Source organism: Elephantulus edwardii, unplaced genomic scaffold (assembly GCF_000299155.1).
Source record: "Elephantulus edwardii isolate Elephantulus edwardi_28Jun2011 unplaced genomic scaffold, EleEdw1.0 scaffold00258, whole genome shotgun sequence".
Lineage (NCBI taxonomy): Eukaryota > Metazoa > Chordata > Mammalia > Macroscelidea > Macroscelididae > Elephantulus > Elephantulus edwardii.
The window spans coordinates 3624145-3643024 of NW_006400008.1; the positions used below are offsets into that span (position 1 = coordinate 3624145).

Below are 18880 nucleotides of genomic sequence, written 5' to 3' on the forward strand. Positions count from 1 at the left end.
GGGGGGAGACAGGAAAGCCAGAGCATCAGCCAATGGCCATCCAGAAAGCGCACGCGACCCAGCAGCTGCCCTGGGGACTCCAGCGCCAGCAGTGGTGAAATGGAAGCAGAGACTCCAGATGGCCACCAATTCCTTTTGTTACAATGACTCTGTGTACTCTTTCCATCTTCTTTTAATACTTTCTGGATCATTCACTATTCTGTCCAAAGCATCCTTAAGGATTGCAACTTGAGGCTTGAATTTGTTCTTCAGTTCCTTGAGCTTAAGAAACGCTGAATGAGTTTGGCCCTTTTGATTTTCTGTCTCCAGCTCCTTGCACATTTCATTATAATACTTTACTTTGTATTCCTGTGCTGCCCTTTGAAATCTTCTGTTCAGCTCCTTAATATCTTGATTTTTTCCCCCCTCTGCTTTGGCTTCTCGGTGCTCTAGTGTAATATTCAGAGTTTGTTCTGACATACATTTTGGGTTTTTCTTCCTCCTCTGTCTTTGTAATGACCTTTTCTTCCTGGATTATATTCTTGATATCTTCCCATAACTCATCTGGTCTTTGCTCATTAGTATTCAAGGCCTCAAACCTGTTCCTGAGATGGTTTTGAAATTCGGGTGAGAGAGACGCTATCTATAATTTATTATATAAACACACAGTCCAATGTCTTTGCACAATCAGTGAAACACCAGTAAAGGTAAGGGCACTGGGGTAGCATAGCCCCTAGCAAGTTACACTACTAGCCCAATGGTTGCATGTCTCCCTTAGTTCAAATCCACTATCGGCTCCATAGGAGAAAAACAAGCAGTCTCCTCCTTTTGTAATTTACAGTCTTAGAAACCTGATAGAGGGTCACTATTAAGTCAAGGTCAACTCAGTGGCAGTGAGCTTGAAGAGTCTATTGTTTGTTTTGTTTTATAAACACCTTTGTAGTATCTTCTGCTTTCAGCTAAGATCCATCTGATATATCTACAGCAATAACCCTTCATTTCATATTCTCTTCTGAATCTAGACTGACTTTCCATCAGTTCTCTATCTGTATACTGCTTCCACCAATTTTTATTCAACAAAAGTGTACTTGCATTATATATAGATATAGATATAGAGATAGAGATATCTAGATAGATAGAGAGATCTCTATATATGTGCATATATATTGTTTAATAATTTCTGGTTAGCAGTGCAACACTTTGGACTCTTCTGCCAGAATTCATCATTGGTTGATAATTTTTGAGTTCTGGTAAATCACCCTTCTCTGGAATGTACACAAATGAAGCTTTGTTTCCCCCCCTCCCCCCAATTGATTGGCTAGGTACTTATCTTTCAAATTTCTTGGTCTAGCCTAGAAGGTGTTCCCAGAATTCTGTTTCAATTGGTAGTTTGTCAGTTCCTAAAGTTTAGGGGTTTTGTCAATGCCTTCAGAACAGTTTGAACTCATCTCTTCAGTAACATCAATTCTTAATCATATGGTAGTTTTTGAAAGGACCGTCAAGCAGTTCTTTTTGGTTCAGTGGCTGTATTTCTTCTGTTTGTTTTTCATGTTTCCTATATCATTCAGATCTTTTACACATAGAATCCTTCAATATTGCATGTCAAGATTTGATTTTTTTTTTCTCCCTTCAGTGGTTTGAACTTGACAAATGTCAATCATTTTCTTCTTGGTGTTCTTGTTCTAGGTCTTTGCACATTTAATACTTTGTTTTCAAGAACTACGCGTTATAATCTTCTGTTCTGATTTTTTTCTTCATTTCTTCTATTCACTTCAGCTAAAATATAACAAACTGACAAGTGACAAAGAATGAATTTTAATTCAGCCTATTTAATTTTATCAATTTTAATTTCCCTTTTATCACATTGCCTCATCATGTTTCAAGAATTTGTCTGTGTTGATCATAACAAACTATGACTAACATTGAGAAGAATGGAAATTTCAGAAGATTTAGTTGTGCTCATGAGAAACCTATAGCTAGACTAAGAGGCCATTGTGTGAACATAATGAGGAACACTATATGATTTTAAATTAAGAAAGATGTGGGTCAGAGTTGTATCCTTTCTCAATACCAATTCAATCTGTATTCTGAGCAAACTATTTGAGAAGCTGGACTTCTTCATTCTTCATGCAAAGGAATGTGGCATCAGGATTGGAGGTATCCCATAGATTGCCAAAAGAAAAGAAAGAGAAAAAAAAAAAAACAACAAAAAAGCAAATACATCTTGGAGAAAGTGCAGGTGAAAAGCTCCATGGAGGCAAAGATAATGAAACTGTCTCATATGCTTTGGACATGTTGTTAGGAGAGGCTATTTCTTGGAAAGGAACATAGTTTTTAATAAGGTAGAGGAACCGCAAAAGAGAGGAAGACTCTCAACAGATTGATTGACACAGTGAATGAAGCAATGGGCTCACATGTTTCAGAGACTGTGAGGATGGCACAGCAAAGGACAGGGTTCAGATTTATTGTTCACAGAGTCACTGTGAGTCATACTTGACTCAGTGACCCTGACATAACACTAGATATCACTGGAAATATGCAAAAGAAACTCTTCTTGAAAGTTCACCCACTTGTTGGTTTTAACTAAGCCTATTAATAATTTGGAAGCAGGAGTGGTATCCACTTTCTAAATAGCATGGCTTTCCAGAAGCCCTACGAACTTTGATAAATGTCGATAGTTGTAGAGGGGCTTCAAGACTTTTGTTCATAGGGTTGCTATGAGTCATGCTCAATTCGAAGGCAATCAGCAAAAACAACATTAACATAAAATTAGGAACATTCATCCTATTTTCTTCTTTATAGGGCATAAATGGAAAAGATGGATTACCAGGTGCTCAGGTATGAAAATACTATTTAAGATAAAAATTCAAATGCATAACTGCCTCTAGAATACTTGTCAACATTTAGATCAATTGAATCGATACAAAATCTTGACAAGCAGTGATATTTAGTGTTGACATATGTTTTTCAGGGCATCATGGGTAAGCCTGGAGATCGAGGCCCCAAAGGAGAACGTGTAAGTATATTACTCTTGTCACCATTTTAAAGTCTGTCTGTTACAACCATGGGGCTGCACAAATTATGTGTAGAAACTCTATAAATCTTGCAATAGGAAAATACCTAGGGTATGTAGTATTCAAAAGCTCTGCTAAACGATACTTTGCTGTTATAAAATATGACAGTTGAAGAACTAGAGGAGTACAATATAGCAGGTGTGCCTATGCAGTGTATTCTTTTACAAAGTTAAGTCTGATTTGCTTTTCCACACTGGAGAGCTTTGATCATTGTCCTGTGTCAGACACATGCTCTACTATAATTAAACATCCTTTCTCTCTTATCTAGAGCAGATTTCTCAATCCTGGCACTATTAAAATTTAATATTGGATAATTTGTTGTTGTGAAGTGTTACCTTTTACGTTGGAGAATATTAACACATCCTTACTTACTAGATACCAAAAGCGTTACTCTTGACATATCTCTGTTGTGACAGCTGAAAATGTCAAATGCATCACCACTTTCTTTTTAGAGAGCAAAATTTCCCCAGTTGAGAATCACCTAACAATATATAATGACCATCGTTCCATGTCAGTAAATACAGATATGCATCTATCATTTACTGAATATCTGTTTTCTATTTTTTTAGTATACTTTATTTTACTTACCTAGTTGTCATTTTCTTGTCATTTAGGTCTTTTTTAAATTTAATAATAAATATCATTTTAATAATACCCTTACACCTAAATTTTGAAATAATTTTAAAATATTAAGAATAGGTTTGTGTGTGGTTGCTATTAATTATGCTTTTAGCTGTCTCAAATATATCCCAGATATAAACTAGCTTTATATACCTGTATGAAGATAAATGTTTGTAACTAGGACATTAGTATTAATACTTTAGTCTATCCGTTTTTCTTTTTTTTACATAGAAGAAAATGCATTCTCTCCATTCTGTGATCACATACCTCTATGTAAAATTTGTTTTCGCTAATTTTTTATTATTATTTTTTAAATTAGTGTGTGTGTGTACCATCCAATCAGATCTGACAGGTACAGGAGGAGATTGTACCTCCTTCTCCGACAGAGCATCTGGTGGATTTGAACTGTGCACCTCTTGCATTGCAATAAAGCTTCTTGCCACTAGGCCACCTGAGCTCCCCTAGCTAATTTTTTTTTTAATCAAGAAAAGTGAAGTATTGACCTTTTACTTAAAAATCACAAGTTGTACAAATAAAAGCATATATAATGAAACACAGGGCATTCTCATCTTCTTCAGGGTAAAAATATCACCTCCTGGAGTTGTGGAATTAAATACTTTAAAAGGTATAGCTGAAATTCCTGCTAAATTCCATTTCTTTCTATTTTTTTTCTAAGTTGTAAACCAATCAGAATTGAAAGCCTTTGCTCTTAAATCACAGTTATCATAGCTGTAGAAGAAACCATTCCTTATTGTCGTTATCTTTCTTCACAGGGTGATCAAGGAATTCCAGGAGACAGAGGCCCACAAGGGGAACAGGGAAAACCCGGCCTTCCAGGCTTGAAGGGAGCCATCGGTCCTGTGGGGCCCCCAGGAATCAAAGGCTCCGTGGGTTCCCCTGGCCACCAAGGCCCTCCAGGTTCTCCAGGCATCCCTGGCACTTCGGTAAGTGCTTAGACTTCCAGAAAATCCTTACCTGTAGCAATTATGTATCACTTTTATAATAAAATCATAATCTTAAAATCAAGAAAATGAACCTAAATTGGAACCTTTGTGGGGGTAAAAATAGATATCATTTATTTAATATTCTATACTGAGCCCTCTGCTAAGCATTTATGTTGTTGTTGTTGTTGTTGTTATGTGCCATTGAGTCGACTACAATTCATAATCAATCTCTGAACAATACAGCTCTGAGCCGTGTCCTATCCTGAACTAACCTCTATGTCTCTGGTATACCTGGCCCCATTGCCACAGTCACTGTGTCAATCCATTTCATTCAGGATCTTCTTCTTCTGTGCTGACCCTCTACCCTTCCAAGCATGATGTCCTTCTCCAAGGACTGGTGCCTCCTGGCAACATACCTTATCTTATCCTCAGAACTCATCTGAGAGGATAGATGGTCCTCTATCTCACATATACAGACACAGAAAAAGAAATTGACTTGTTCCTCTAAAATATAGTAACAAGGGATTAAAATATAATCCCTGGGGCTCAACATTTAAATACAAGAGCCCTCCAGGAGGTCTTGTTAACTCTAAACAAGAAGCTTAAATAAAATATAACCAATATAATCCACACTGACCCTCAACTAAAATAAGAGAGTCAATGTTACAGAGTCCAGCTGCTTCATCAAGTCTCCAAAATGGAGACAAGGGCTTGGCTTTATATACAAGTGTCCTCCAGGAGGTCTGGTTGACTCTAAACAAGAGGCTTAAATAAAAACAACCAAACAATCTACACAAATCCTCAACCAATATCGAGGTACTATAGCAAAATGTTTCTGTTGAAAATTCTAGATCTTTGGTCAAGTGCATATAGATTGATCAGTCAAGAGGTTTAAAATTCAACTGACACCATTTTAAAGACTTCCATTTATCAGACTCATAAGCATTTTCTCCTCAAAATAAAGAAAATTGCTTAATGCTAATATACTTGCAGTAAGTGGTTAAAGAGTAAGCTTTCAATGTCAGTAGTTGTAGAGAGGTTGTAGAGTAGTTGCTTGAAGGGTCACAGGGTCACTATGAGTCATGCTCGACTTGAAGGCTATCAACAACAACAACATAAACTGTATCATGAAACAGCCAATATTTATTCCATGAATAAAACAACACTTAAACTTGAACTCTAGCATGCTTGGAGTTCTCTTTCAGGATGTTCCTTAAAGACATCTAACAGCAGTTGAGACATTGGCCTATCCAGTGTCAAGTGACTGGACAAAAGTTAAAATATCACTTGTATACTAACACCCTGACAACACTGTTGAAGTTCTATAACTTCAGAAAATTAATTCCTAGAGGTTTTTCATAACTGTGCAAAGCCATGCCTCTCCATTTAATAGGAAACCTGCTCATATCACTGATTATAATTCCAGCCCACAGCTTTTTTTTAAATATACATTTTTTTAAATTTTACATTGCTTTGAAGGTTTGAATACAATATTCATATATATTGTGTTTCACACTATCCTTCATTCATATTGTGTTTCATACCATCGTTCTCATTCATTATGTTTTATAAAATTAATCATCATCAAGCAATGCCCAAGATGATTGCACTGGAATGCTGGGAAGCCAAATCTAAAGGAAAACATAAAGAAGTGAAAGAGCTGAACAGATGGTTTCAAAGGGCAGCTCAGGAGGACAAGGCAAAATATTATACTGGAATGTGCAAAGAACTGAAATTAGAGAATAAAAAGATAAACGCTCGCTCTGCATTTCTCAAGCTGAAGGAACTGAAAAACAAAACTCGCATCACAATGTTGAAAGATGCTATGGGCAATGTATTGAATGACCCAGAAATTATTAAAAGAAGGTGGAGGGAATATACAGAGTCATTGTACCAGAAAGAATTGGTTGACACTGAAAATTTTCAGGAAGTACCATATGAATAGGAGCCAATGTTAATGAAAGAGGAAATGGAAGCTGCCTTGAAGGCATTGGCAAAAAATAAGGCCCCAGGAATCAATGGGGTACCAATTGACTTATTCCAATTAACAGAGGCCTAGAATGCACTCACCAGTCTATGTCAGAAAAGTTGGAGGGCATCTTTCTGGCCAATGTATTAGAAGATGCCTGTATCTATTCCCATTCGCAAGAAAGGTGATCCAACTGAATATGGAAATTATCAAACAATATGATATCACATGCTAGCAAAATACTGCTGAAGATCATTAAAAAATGGCTGGACCAGCACATAGGTAGGGAATTGCAGAAGTTCAAGAAGGATTTAGAAGAGACCGTGACAGTACAGACATCATTGCTGATGTCAGATGGATCCTGGCTGAAAGTAAGGAATATCAGAAAAATATCTATTTGTGCTTTATTGGCTATGCAAAGGCATTTAACTATGTGGATCATGATAAGTTGTGGCTGACATTGAGAAGAATGAGAATCCCAGAGCACTTGATTGGGCTCGTGAGGAACCTATACCTGGACCAGGAGGCTATTGTGTGAATGGAGCAAGGGAGTACTGCATGGTTTTGAACTGGAAAGGAAGTGCATCAGAGATGATACTGTCTCCATACCTAGACAAATTATCCTAGATGCTGGACTCTATGAAGAGTAGTAGTGTGGCATCAGAATTGAAGGGAGACTCAACAATAACCTGCGCTATGCAGATGACACAATCTTGCTTGCTGAAAGTGAGGATTTGATCCACTTGTTGCAGAAGATCTAGGAATGTAGCCTTCAGTATGGATTGTATCTCAATATCAAGAAAACAAATATTCTTACTACTGGATCAATAGGCAGTGTCATGATGGATGAAGAGGAGATTGCATCTTGCTTGTATCAACCATTAACACCCTTGGTATGAGCAGTCAGGAAATAAGAAAACACATTGCAATGGGATAATCTGCAGTCAGGGACCTTTCCAAATTGTTAAGGAGTAGTGATGCCAGTTTGACGACTAAGGTGCATCTGATTCAGGCCATGGTCTTTCCAATTACTAGCTATGCGTCTGAGACCTGGACAATGAATAAGGATGACAGAAAAAGAACTGATGCCTTTGGGCTGTGTAATTGGACAAGAACACTTAACATTCCATGGACAACCAAGAAAATGAATAAATAAATCTTGGACAGGGTGCAGCCAGAGTGCTCTTTGGAGGCAAGAAAGATGAGGCTTTGCCCCACATACTTTGGACATATTGCTACAGGTGCTATTCCTTGGAGAGAGACATGATGTTGGGAAGGGTGGAGGGCTGGTGAAGGAGAGGAAGACCCTCAGCTAGGTGGATTGAAATGGTGACTGCTGCAATGGCTTCTTGTATGTCAGGAAGTGTGAGGATGGCGCAGGACAGGACTGGTTTCAGATCTTTTGTTCATAGGGTCACTATGAATCCGACTTGACTTGATAGCATCTAACAACAACAAAAAAAAACCCACAACAACCAATGCCTGTCATTACCCTGTCTTTCCAGGTTTCTGCTGAATCTTTCCCATTTCCCCCACCCACCAAATTGTGTGACCCTGTGGTTCCCCTGGGGCCCACCCTCACCCCTCTGTTCCCACCACTTCCTCCCTTGGATCTCCATATGCATTTTACTAGTTATCCTTCTGTTTTTACAATAATGATTCTATGCAGTATGTATCCTTATGAGACTGCATTAGTTCACTCACAATGATGCCCTCCTGGCTCTCCAAAGTTATGTAACAATTTTCTATATTGATCCTGAGTGCTGCATAGTATTCCATTGTGTAATGTACCACAATTTCTCAGTCCATTCAACTGTAGTTGGACATTTGAGCTATTTCTGTTCCGGGGATTCAGCCCACAGCTTTTCTAGCAATTATACACCTCACCTTCTTCCTTGCATTTAATAAAACACATCTAGTTATGTGTTTTATTAATTTTTAATATTAAATTATTAATTCTGTGTGATTTTTTGTTTTCTAATATAGTCAGTGATCAAACACATTTTGCCTAATAAGTGCTTCAAGTATGCATACCCACAATGTATTTCTATGTTCATTTGTGTTGTTTCTTCTGTTCTATAGTTAAGAGACCACTTTTGTTTTCCTCTCTAGGTTGATGCTGTTTCATTTGAAGAAATAAAGAAGTATATTAACCAAGAAGTCTTGAGGATTTTTGAAGGTTAGATTTACTTAATAACAGTTTTTAATCTTTTACCTATCTCCATGCCCCATCATCTTATTTTTAAATTTTTTTTAGATGTTAATGAAAGTTTATATGGAACTTGGATTGTTGCACATTTTCTTCCCTGCCTCCCTCCCCAATTTGTTTTTTTCTTTGAGAAAAAAAAATATTTCATTGTTGTACAATTCTCCACCCCCAACCCACTCCACTTTACTATGCAGTTCTCATTATGGACCCTTGTCATGCAAATAATACCTAATCATATATTCCTTTTATATAGTTCTCTCCCTTATCTGTTTCAATGTCATGTACATTTGTGTGTTTGTGTGTGTTTTTAATAATTTTAATGAACATTTACAGAGAATTTGGATTTCCATTCATTCATTGCTGCACTTCTCTACCCGTCCAGCCCTCTCCCCCTGCCCCCCAGTTTGCTCCTCTCTTTCAAAAGTAAAAGAAAGACTCCCTCCCTGGTACACAATCCCCCTGCCCCCCTCCCACCACCCCAAGGACATTCCACTATGCAACCTTAATTGTGGACTCTTGTGATAACCATAATACCCTATCATACATCGCTTTTAAATTATTCTCTCCCTCATCTGTTTCAGGGCAGTATACACAATTTATCCAGTTTTTCTCAGTCTTACCCCCACCCTGATATCAGCCCCATTTTACAGCAGTGGCACCATGCAATATTTGTCCTTTTGCAACTGGGATATTTCACTCAGCATATTGTCCTCCAGGTTCACCCATTTTGAAGAATATTGCATAAGTTCCTTGTTTTTCAATGCAGCATAGAATTCCATTGTGTGAATATACCACAGCTTCTCTATCTATTCGTTTGTTGATGGGCACCTGGGTTGTTTCCAGCTCCTTGCTTTTGTGAACAGAGCTGCAATAAACATGTGTGTTTATCCAAGCATATATCTGCTTGGATGTCAGTTATGGTCTCTTTGGGATATATTCCCAGTAGTGGAATTGCTGGGTCAAATGGTATCTCTATTTGCAATTTTTTGAGAAAGCACCATACCACCTTCCACAGTGGTTGCACCAGCCATGTACATTTTTTATCCCCTCTTTTCTTAGTTTTCCCCCAACCCCCATGTCAGTTCATTTTTGTAACAGTGGTATTATGCAATAGTTGTCATTTTTTGCAGCTAAGATATTTCACTCAACGTAATGTCCTCCATGGTCACTCATTTTGTATAATAGTTCATGAGTTCTTTGTTTTTCAGTGCTGCATACTAGTCCATTGCATGACTTTACCATAGCTTCTCTATCCATTTATTTGTTGATGGGCACATGGGTTGTTTCCATCTCTTCACTATGGTGAACAATGCAACAATAAACATGGATGTGCATATATCTCCTTGGGTGACAGTTCTGGTTTCCTTAGGGTATATTCCCAGTAGTGGAATTGCTGGGTTAAATCATATTTCTATTTCCAACTTCTTGTGAAAGCTCCATACTGCCTTCCGTAGTGGTTGCACCATTTTACAATTCCACCAACAGTGAATAAGGGTCTCAGTTTCTCCACAACCTCGCCAGCATTTGTTGTTTGATGTTCTGCTGAATTTTGCTATTCTTACTTGGGTGAGATATCTCATAGTTGTTTTGATTTGCATCTCTCTTAGAGCTAGGATTTTTAACATTTCCTCACTTGTTTGTGTGCCAACTGAATGTCTTCTTTGTTGAAGTATCTGTTCATATCCTGTGCCCATTTTGCAATTGGGTTGTTTACTTTTATCTTGTTATGGTGCTCGAGTAGTCTATAAATTCTAAATATAAGTTCCTTATCAGACATGTCATTACCAAAATTTTTTCCCAGTCTGTAGCTTTCCTTTTTACCCTGGTTGAGAAGTTCTTGAATTTGCATAGGGATTTGATTCTTAGAAGGTTCCATTCATCTATTTTATAATCTCCTGGTGGTAAGTTTTTCAGAATGCTTGGAAGACTGTTCATGTTGTGGATTAGTGCTTCTAGAGTTCTTCAAGCTTTTCTCTAATGAAGTTTATAGACCTTGGTTTTAGTCCTAGGTAATGATCCAACATCCTTTCCTGATTAAAGCACTCAACAAAATAGGAATAGAGGGGAATTTCCTTAAATGATAAAAAGTAAAAATATATATGCAACCCCAAGAGCCAACATTGTTCTCAAAGGAGAGAGATTAAAGGCATTCCCTTTGAGAACAAGAACTAGCCAAGAATGCCAACTATCACTTCTCCTGTTCAGTATTGCATTGGAAGTCTTAGTGATAGCAATAAAACAAGAGAATGAAATAAGAGGTATCCAAATTGGCAAAGAGGAGGTAAAATTATCTCTATATGCCTATGATATGATAGTATACTTAGAAAAACCCTAATAATTCAGCAAGAAAACTACTGGGCATAGTCAACCATTTCAGCAAAGTGGCAGAATACAAGATCAACATACAAAAATCAGTTGGATTTCTCTACAGTGACAAAGAGAATACAGAAATGGGGCTAAAAAACACAATACCCTTCATAATAGCTAATCACAACATCAAATAATTGGGAATAAATTTAACTAGGAATAAAAGTACCTACTCAAAGAAAGTAACAAAATATTACTACAAGAAAACAAAAAGAGACTTGGAGAAATGGAAGAATATAACTTGCTCATGGATAGAAAGACTCCATATTATGAAAATGATTATCCTACCAAAGGTAATCTACATGTTCAATGCAATCCCAATTAAAATACCAATTCCAGTCTTCAATGAGATGAGAAAGACAATTTCCAATTTCATTTGGAATAGAAAGAGACTTAGAATAAGCATACATTGTGGAAAGCTTCCTTCTTTGAGGAGTTACACTAAAATTAATGTATTACCTGTATTATTCCCTATTTGCACTATTATTATTCATTACTGTAGGGAGCTCTGGTGGGCTAATGGTAAGAAGCTGTGCTGCAATCCCAACACCATGCAGTTCGACTCCACCAGCTGCTCCAGGGGAGAAGGATGGGCAAACTCCTCCTGTGCAATGACCTGCCTCTGAAAACCCATCGTGGGTCAGCTATGAGTGGACTCTGACTCACCAACACACAACAATTATTCAAACTGTAAACTAAAGGAAAGTTAACTCCTAGCCATAAATTGCTGAAGCAAACATGAAGAAGAAACAAACAAACAAAAAATTCCAAGACAAGTCTAAATGAATTTTAGTTTCATAAGAAAGCTATGATTAAGAGAAAGTTCTTTTTCTATCACTATAGAGTATTATAAAAATTTAATTTTCCATTAATGTATTCATCAAAAGGGGCCATGTTGACCTCCCCTGTACATTAAGCAGAGAAGACACTGCTACTTTCACCTGGGTAAAGCTCTATATGGTCCACCTTCAGGCCATTCTGTGGTTACACCCAAGAAGGGCTGTCAGCCTCCTGAGAAAGATGGAAGGAACTGGCTTGCTCTCCATTCATCTCAGGAAGGTTCTCTGGGCTTGCCCTTTCTGAGTTGCTTCTTCTGTAGGACTTTTACCTCTGAATTCCCACCCTCCTTCCTCTCTCAGGTTACCTGCCTAGAGACTGGGGGGGAATAGTATTTTCTGTCATCACCGTCAGCCTTCTGACTGCGTCTTCTCAGTCTGCTTAGCCTGGATAGATCCAGAGGGATGGCTGGATCTCCTTGAAAGCTGGCACATTAGAATTCACGGACATCATGGCCTCAGAAAATATTCTAAAGAAATCCAACAGGAAAACATTATTTACCAGTCTGTGAGTCTGTGAATGTTATCCTCTCTACTTTTATCTGCTGGCTCTGGACCAGTCAAGCTGTCTTCTCCCAAACAAAATTTTACTTGACATCCAAAATGAGTTATTTAGCACTTTAGTTCGTTTGTCCCTAGATAATTTACATTTCAGTACATTTAATTTCCCACTTAGATGCCACCTTTTCCTTGACTTTTGAAAACCATTTCTAAAGAAAAACTCAATTTTCACAAATCATAGAGTTTCAAGGTCACCATTCACTTATCCAGGAAAGCTTTTCCTGTAAAAGCACAAATCCATTTTCCCGTTAAAACGGCTGCAGCTAAGTAGCAGTAAACGTTAACTCTTTCTCATCCACCTTTTGTATTTTTTTTTAATCTAGTGTTTGCTCACTGCTCTATTTGCCGTCTTTACAGCCTCAGAGCGGAAAGCAATGTCTACCCTGTTCCTCCCACTTTGTCATTCCAGGTGTCGATATATTGAGGGCCTTCATTTGAAACCCTAGACAAGACTGCAAAATTAAGCTCTCTTCCTGGGGATTCTCAGCCCCTTTCAGGCTGTCCTCATGACTTCTCTAGTACATGAATGCCACATCCTGGGTTCTTCCGAAAGTCATCCACCGGCTTTTCCACTTCCTGACCCATTTTCTGCTAGCTGTAGTAGAAGAAGTTGATTTTTTACACCAGTCCCCAGTTTGGACTTCAGGGGGAATCACAAGGCACCATCACACAGCCATCCTAAGGTTGATTAAACTTCTAATTTGATTGACAAGCAAATGCTATGTGTTGCAACTTGGATTCTCCTGGCTTTGACAAGTTTGAAGTTGCCTCTGTTGCTGCTCATACAAATTAGGGACCTAGAAGAACAGATAAATTTAGTTCTTAAATGACAAGACCCAAATATGCTATTCACATCACCTTGTAGAAAGAACTTACTAATTTATGCAGAAAATATGTACAAACATCTGGTTCTCTTGTTCTTACTCTAAATTTGGGACCAATGAGGCCATACCATACCTGCAACTGTAGGAGAAAAGAAAGTCACAGCTACATATTTCCAAACAATGTTTCTGCCTCAGCATTTTCAGTGTGCAGAAAAGTCCCTTTTCCTATGCACACTCTCTTTTGTTGTGTGGGAGGGTATTCACCTTCTCTTCAAGGTTATATCATGATTCTTTAAGACAAGATGTTAATTGTTTGTGTGTGTAGTTGTATGTATTTATTTTCATGAATAAGCATCATTGTATAAACATGAAAACACATAGGGAGCTCTGATGGTCTAGTGGCAATAAACTGCACTGCAATCCTGAAGACACTTGGTTCAAATCCACCAGCTGCTCCTTGGGAGAAGGATGAGCAATCTCCTCCTGTGTGATTAACTCCCTCTGAAAACCCATTAAAAAGTCAGCTGTGGGTCAATTCTGACTCAGTGGTGCACAACAATACATCATTGGTAGACAGAGTTTTTTAAAATACTTTCTGTCATGGAGTATTGGGGTTTTTCCCATTTGCTTCTTTCTATTTTTTAGTTTATGTCCCTGTCATTTAGCTTATAGGAGTTCCTCAGTGTCTAATACTCCTTGGTGGTTTGCTTAATATGTAATAATGGGCTCCAAAAACAAATTAAAGGATGTAAATGCAAGGATTAATGCAGAACAGATTATCTGGGAGGCTGGGCTCTATGAGGAGAAATGTGGGGTCAAGATTGGTGGATGATTTATCAACAATCTGAGTTATGCAGATGACACAACCCTGCTGCTGAAACTGAAGAGGACCTGAAGCGCCTGCTGCAGAGTGTCAAGGACTGCAGCCTACAATATGGACTGAAGCTCAATGTTCAAAAGACAAAGATTCTCACCACTGGACCAATTGGCAGCATCAGGATGGATGGTGAAGAGATTGAGATTGTACACAGCTTTAGTTTGCTTGGCTCCACAGTCAACACTCTTGGCACCAGTAGCCAGGAAATTAAAAGGCACATTAACATGGGGAAGTCTGCTGTTCGGGACCTCTCCAAAGTACTGAAGAGCAATGGTGTCTCTCTGGAGACTAAGGTGCATTTGATACAGGCCATGGTCTTCACAATCACTTGTTATGCATCAGAGAGTTGGACAATGACCAAGGAGGATAGAAGGAGAATTGATGCCTTTGAGCTGTGGTGCTGGAGAAGAGTATTGAGAATACCATGGACTACTAGGAAAACAAACAGATTTGTCCTGGAAAGAGTTAAACCAGGTGGCTTCTTGGAGGCAAGGATTCTGATGCTCTGTCTAACATGCTTTGGACATGTTGTGAGGAGAGACCGGTCTTTAGAGAGGGACATCATGCTTGGGAGGGTGGAGGGACAGCGCAGGAGAGGAAGGCCCTCTATGAGGTGGATTGATTCAGTGACTGGGGTAATCAGAATGGGAGTGTCAGAGACAATGCGATTGGCACATGACAGAGCAGAGTTTAGGGCTATTGTACATAGGGTCGCTTTGAGTCGCAAGCAACTCGACGGCACATAACAACAACAACAACAAGAAGGACATTGTAACTTGCCAACCAGGACCTTCACCTTCAGTGTGATGTAGTCTGGCTGAGTTTTTAATTAAAGGGCTTCCCATTTCAGCATCTTTCTTTCTTTCTTTTCTTTCACTCTGATCAAATTCCCCAGAGGAGACACATCCATTCTTCCCTGTGTGACTGCCCGCATTGTTGGAAGTAAATGAGGCTGAGGCCTCAACATTAAACATATAATTGCTCACTTATTTTCCTGTTCAGTGGGGAAACCTCAGGCTCAAGAGTGTCTGGGGTCTCCCAAACAGAGAGACCCTTTCTCTACTGTCTTTAAATAATAAAGCATTAGTCTTTTTCTGAGCTTAAGGAGGAGAAATCGCCCAATTAGACAGAATAGAGAAAGAGATGTAGGAGTCAGACAACTCCTTAAACAGACTTTCATCCAATTCTCTTTATATTACTTCCTTCATCTTCACCCTCATTTCCAGAATTTTCTTTTCCTCCTAATTCTTTAATCTATTGAGTATTTTGTAGTGTATATTAGTTATTTCTCAGTCCCTGGGGAAGGGGTTTTGGTTTTGGATCCACAAAGACACGTATCACTAGTTATTTGGTTCACAGCTTCAAAAACAAATTTTTGCTGGTTTTTTTTTCCATATTCACCTCATTCTTGTGTTTTTCTAAAAAATACTTTACCATTGTTTTGCAGGAGGCAAAGTAGATTTATGGTTCAATACGTCATTCTCTGCCCATGGTAACATTGCAAAGCTTCATTCTCACAAATGTAGCAAAGTTGAAGCCATAGGCAAATGTAGCAGCAACAACTTTGGGTCGTGACAAACCACAAAATGAATATGATGCCCCTGAGTTAACAATTAAAATTAGACTGGAAAATAATTAGGTTATGGATGGCAAGTGATTACTCTTCTGATATTTTACCTCTAAGGAAAGAACTATATCTCATTTTCCACATTTAGGAGACATAAGAAAAAGTGAAGCCACAAGTCATTTACAAAAAATAAAATTATCAAGCTTGTGAATAAAACATTATTTAACTGAAGGCTAAGAGTTAGCAGTAGTATTATGAAGTGTCTGACCTATGTTCCAAAACCTAAACTAAACTCAGTGTCATCAGTGGCTTCCAACTTTGTTGACCCTCTAGGAGATTTCTGAAGCTGTAAATCTGAAGCTATAGATCTTTGTGGAAGGAAACTAACCATCTTTCTCCTACAAAGCAGCTGGTGGATGCAAACTACTGATCTTTTTGTTAGTAACTGGATGCATTATATACTAAACCACTAGGGCTTCTTGAGAAATACCTGCATTATTTCTGTAATGGGGTAACAAAATAAAGTAAGTTAAAGATATATCAAGAATATAGACAATCAGACATTTGAATGGCCTGGAAGAGAGAATTTTTGTATTGGGGGAAAAATTGTATAAGTTCTATCTGTGAAATTTAGATCTTCAAATACCTCTTAGATCAAGATAAATATAGACCAGATGACATCTAAATGTCTCTTCTTCCTCCATATGATACAATTCATCATCATCTTGATGTTTTCATTTCATTCTCTAAGGAAGCTAAACCAGTGATATAATTTATTAGAATGACTTCTATGGCTTTGTTTTGGCAGATGAAATATATATATATATGGCTTATGTGGGTCTCATTCTAAACTCTAATTTTATGCCTCATTAGAAGCACAGACAAACTATTTGACCAAAGATTCCTCAAAATAGAGGAAAGGCAATTAAGAACAGGAATCTTTACATTTATTTCAACGATCAAAAGTATATTCTTTTAAATTATCAAGCATTTGGGTAGGACTCAGGAAAAGCAATTACCTTTATGTTAGGTTACTATTTCTGAATGTACCTTAAAACTAGATCATTTACATCTAGAAATACTAATTTAAAAGAATTTTCTGTTTTTCTAAGAAAATATTTTAAAAGCACCCAAAGCAAAGTACTTTAGAAATTTGATTCGTGCAAGGAAATTTAGTACTCTGAATGGTTATATTTAAATATTCAAAGCAATATGTCTCAATTAAGAAAACTAATACTTTTAGCATAAAGCAGCAAATAATATGGAAACTTTAAAACTATGATCATTGAATTTCAAATTTGCTTAAATTATGTCTGCTTCATAACTCGAAATAATATTATATTTGCATTCAATATGACTTGCAAAGACATAACTTTTTATTACATGTTTGTTTACTAGTGAAAGTTTTGCTCTTGTTGACCGCTATCACATCGAGCACAACTCATAGTGACTCTATGTACAAAAGACCTGAAGCGTTTCTGTAACTATCATCATTTCTCCAAGTCCATAGAGTTTCCAAAGGTTTAGGAAGTGGATGCCACTCTTGGTTCCAAACCTGTCTTAAGCTGGGTGCTCCATCAAACACTGATAAAATTCACTTGTAAAACCATCTGGTCCAATGGTTTGTTTTTTGGGGTTTTTTTGCCAGAAGTTGTTGTATTACCTTTTCAGTTTCTTCCTTTGTAATGGTTCTGTTCAGGTGATCAATTTCAGTTGGTGTCAGTTTAGGTAGATTGTGAATTTCTAAGTATTTGTCCATTTCCTCTAGGTTTTCACATTTGTTTGAGTATAGTTTTTCATAATATTCCATTGTTAGTCTTCTTGTTTTGCTTGGTTCTGTTGTGATGTTGCCCGTTTCACCTTTTATTTGAATTATTTGTGTCTTTTCCTTTGTTAGTTGTCTTAATGGTTTGCCAATTATATTGACCTTTTCAAAGAACAAAATCCTAGTTTTGTTGATGGTTTCAATTTTTTTTCTATTTCACTTATTTCTGCCTTAATTTTTATAATTTTGGATTTTCAAAAGGATGTCTGGTTTTCTTGCTCTTATTTTTCAATTTGTTAGAGATGTTGGATTAGAGAGTCAATGGTCCTTTTTTCCTGTCTTTTGATGTCTTTGCTTATTGCTATAAATTGACCTCTGGTTACAGCTTTTTCTCTTTCCCAGAGGTTTTGGTAAGTTGTGTTTTCATTGTCATTTCTTTCAAGAAACTTTTTTATTTCATTTTTTTTCTTTCTTCTTGTACACAGTCATATTCAAGCAAGGTGTTGTTCAACTTCCAAGTGTATGTCTTTTTCTCCTTTTCCCTCTCAGTATTAATTTCTAATTTTGTAGCATTGTGATCTGAGAAGATGCACTGTATTATTTCTATGTTTTTTAATTTTTTATTTCATTGATTCTTGCCTTGTGGCCTAAGATGTGATCTCTTCTGGAGAAAGTTCCATGCACACTGGAAAAAAAGCTATATCGTGCTTTTTTGGGGTTCATTAGCCTATAAATATTTTTGAGATCAAGTTGGTTTATTGTGTGGTTTAATTCTTCAGAATCTCTGTTGAGTTTCTTTTTGGTGATTCTATCTTCTCTTGAGAGTGGTGTATTAATGTCTCCAACTACTATAGTAGTGTTGTATATTTCCTTTTTCAATTTTGTTAATGTTTATTTTATATATTTGGCAGGTCTATCATTTGATGGATAGATATTTATTATTGTTAAGTCCATATGTTCTGCTGACCCTTTAAGCATTATGTAGTGACCTTCCTTTCCTTTGTGACGGTTTTTGCATTGAAATTTCTTTTATCAGAGATTAATATTGCTACTCTTGCTTTTTTCTGGTTGCCATTTGCTTGGTATATCTTTTTCCCCACCCTTTTATTTTTAGTCTATATGGAACGCATAAATATTGACATATTAGGCATTGGAGAGATGAGATGGACTGGCATGGGGCATTTTGAGTCAGATGAACATATGATATATTACTCTGGAGATGAAAAGACAAGGAAAAATGGGGTTGCCTTCATAGTGAAAAAAGTAATTTCTAGATCCATCTTGAAG

The 18880-nt window shown here is 37.4% G+C and overlaps 1 protein-coding gene across 1 annotated transcript in view; it reads left to right on the forward strand.

Annotated features, from left to right (window-relative positions):
- The window catches only part of COL19A1 (collagen, type XIX, alpha 1), a 669215-nt gene that overhangs the window by 636852 nt on the left and 13483 nt on the right, over positions 1-18880 (forward strand). The window contains exons 42-45 of the mRNA XM_006899482.1: positions 2782-2817; positions 2951-2995; positions 4448-4618; positions 8700-8766. Coding sequence (XP_006899544.1) covers positions 2782-2817; positions 2951-2995; positions 4448-4618; positions 8700-8766 — 319 coding nt within the window. The remainder of the gene's footprint in view (positions 1-2781; positions 2818-2950; positions 2996-4447; positions 4619-8699; positions 8767-18880) is intronic.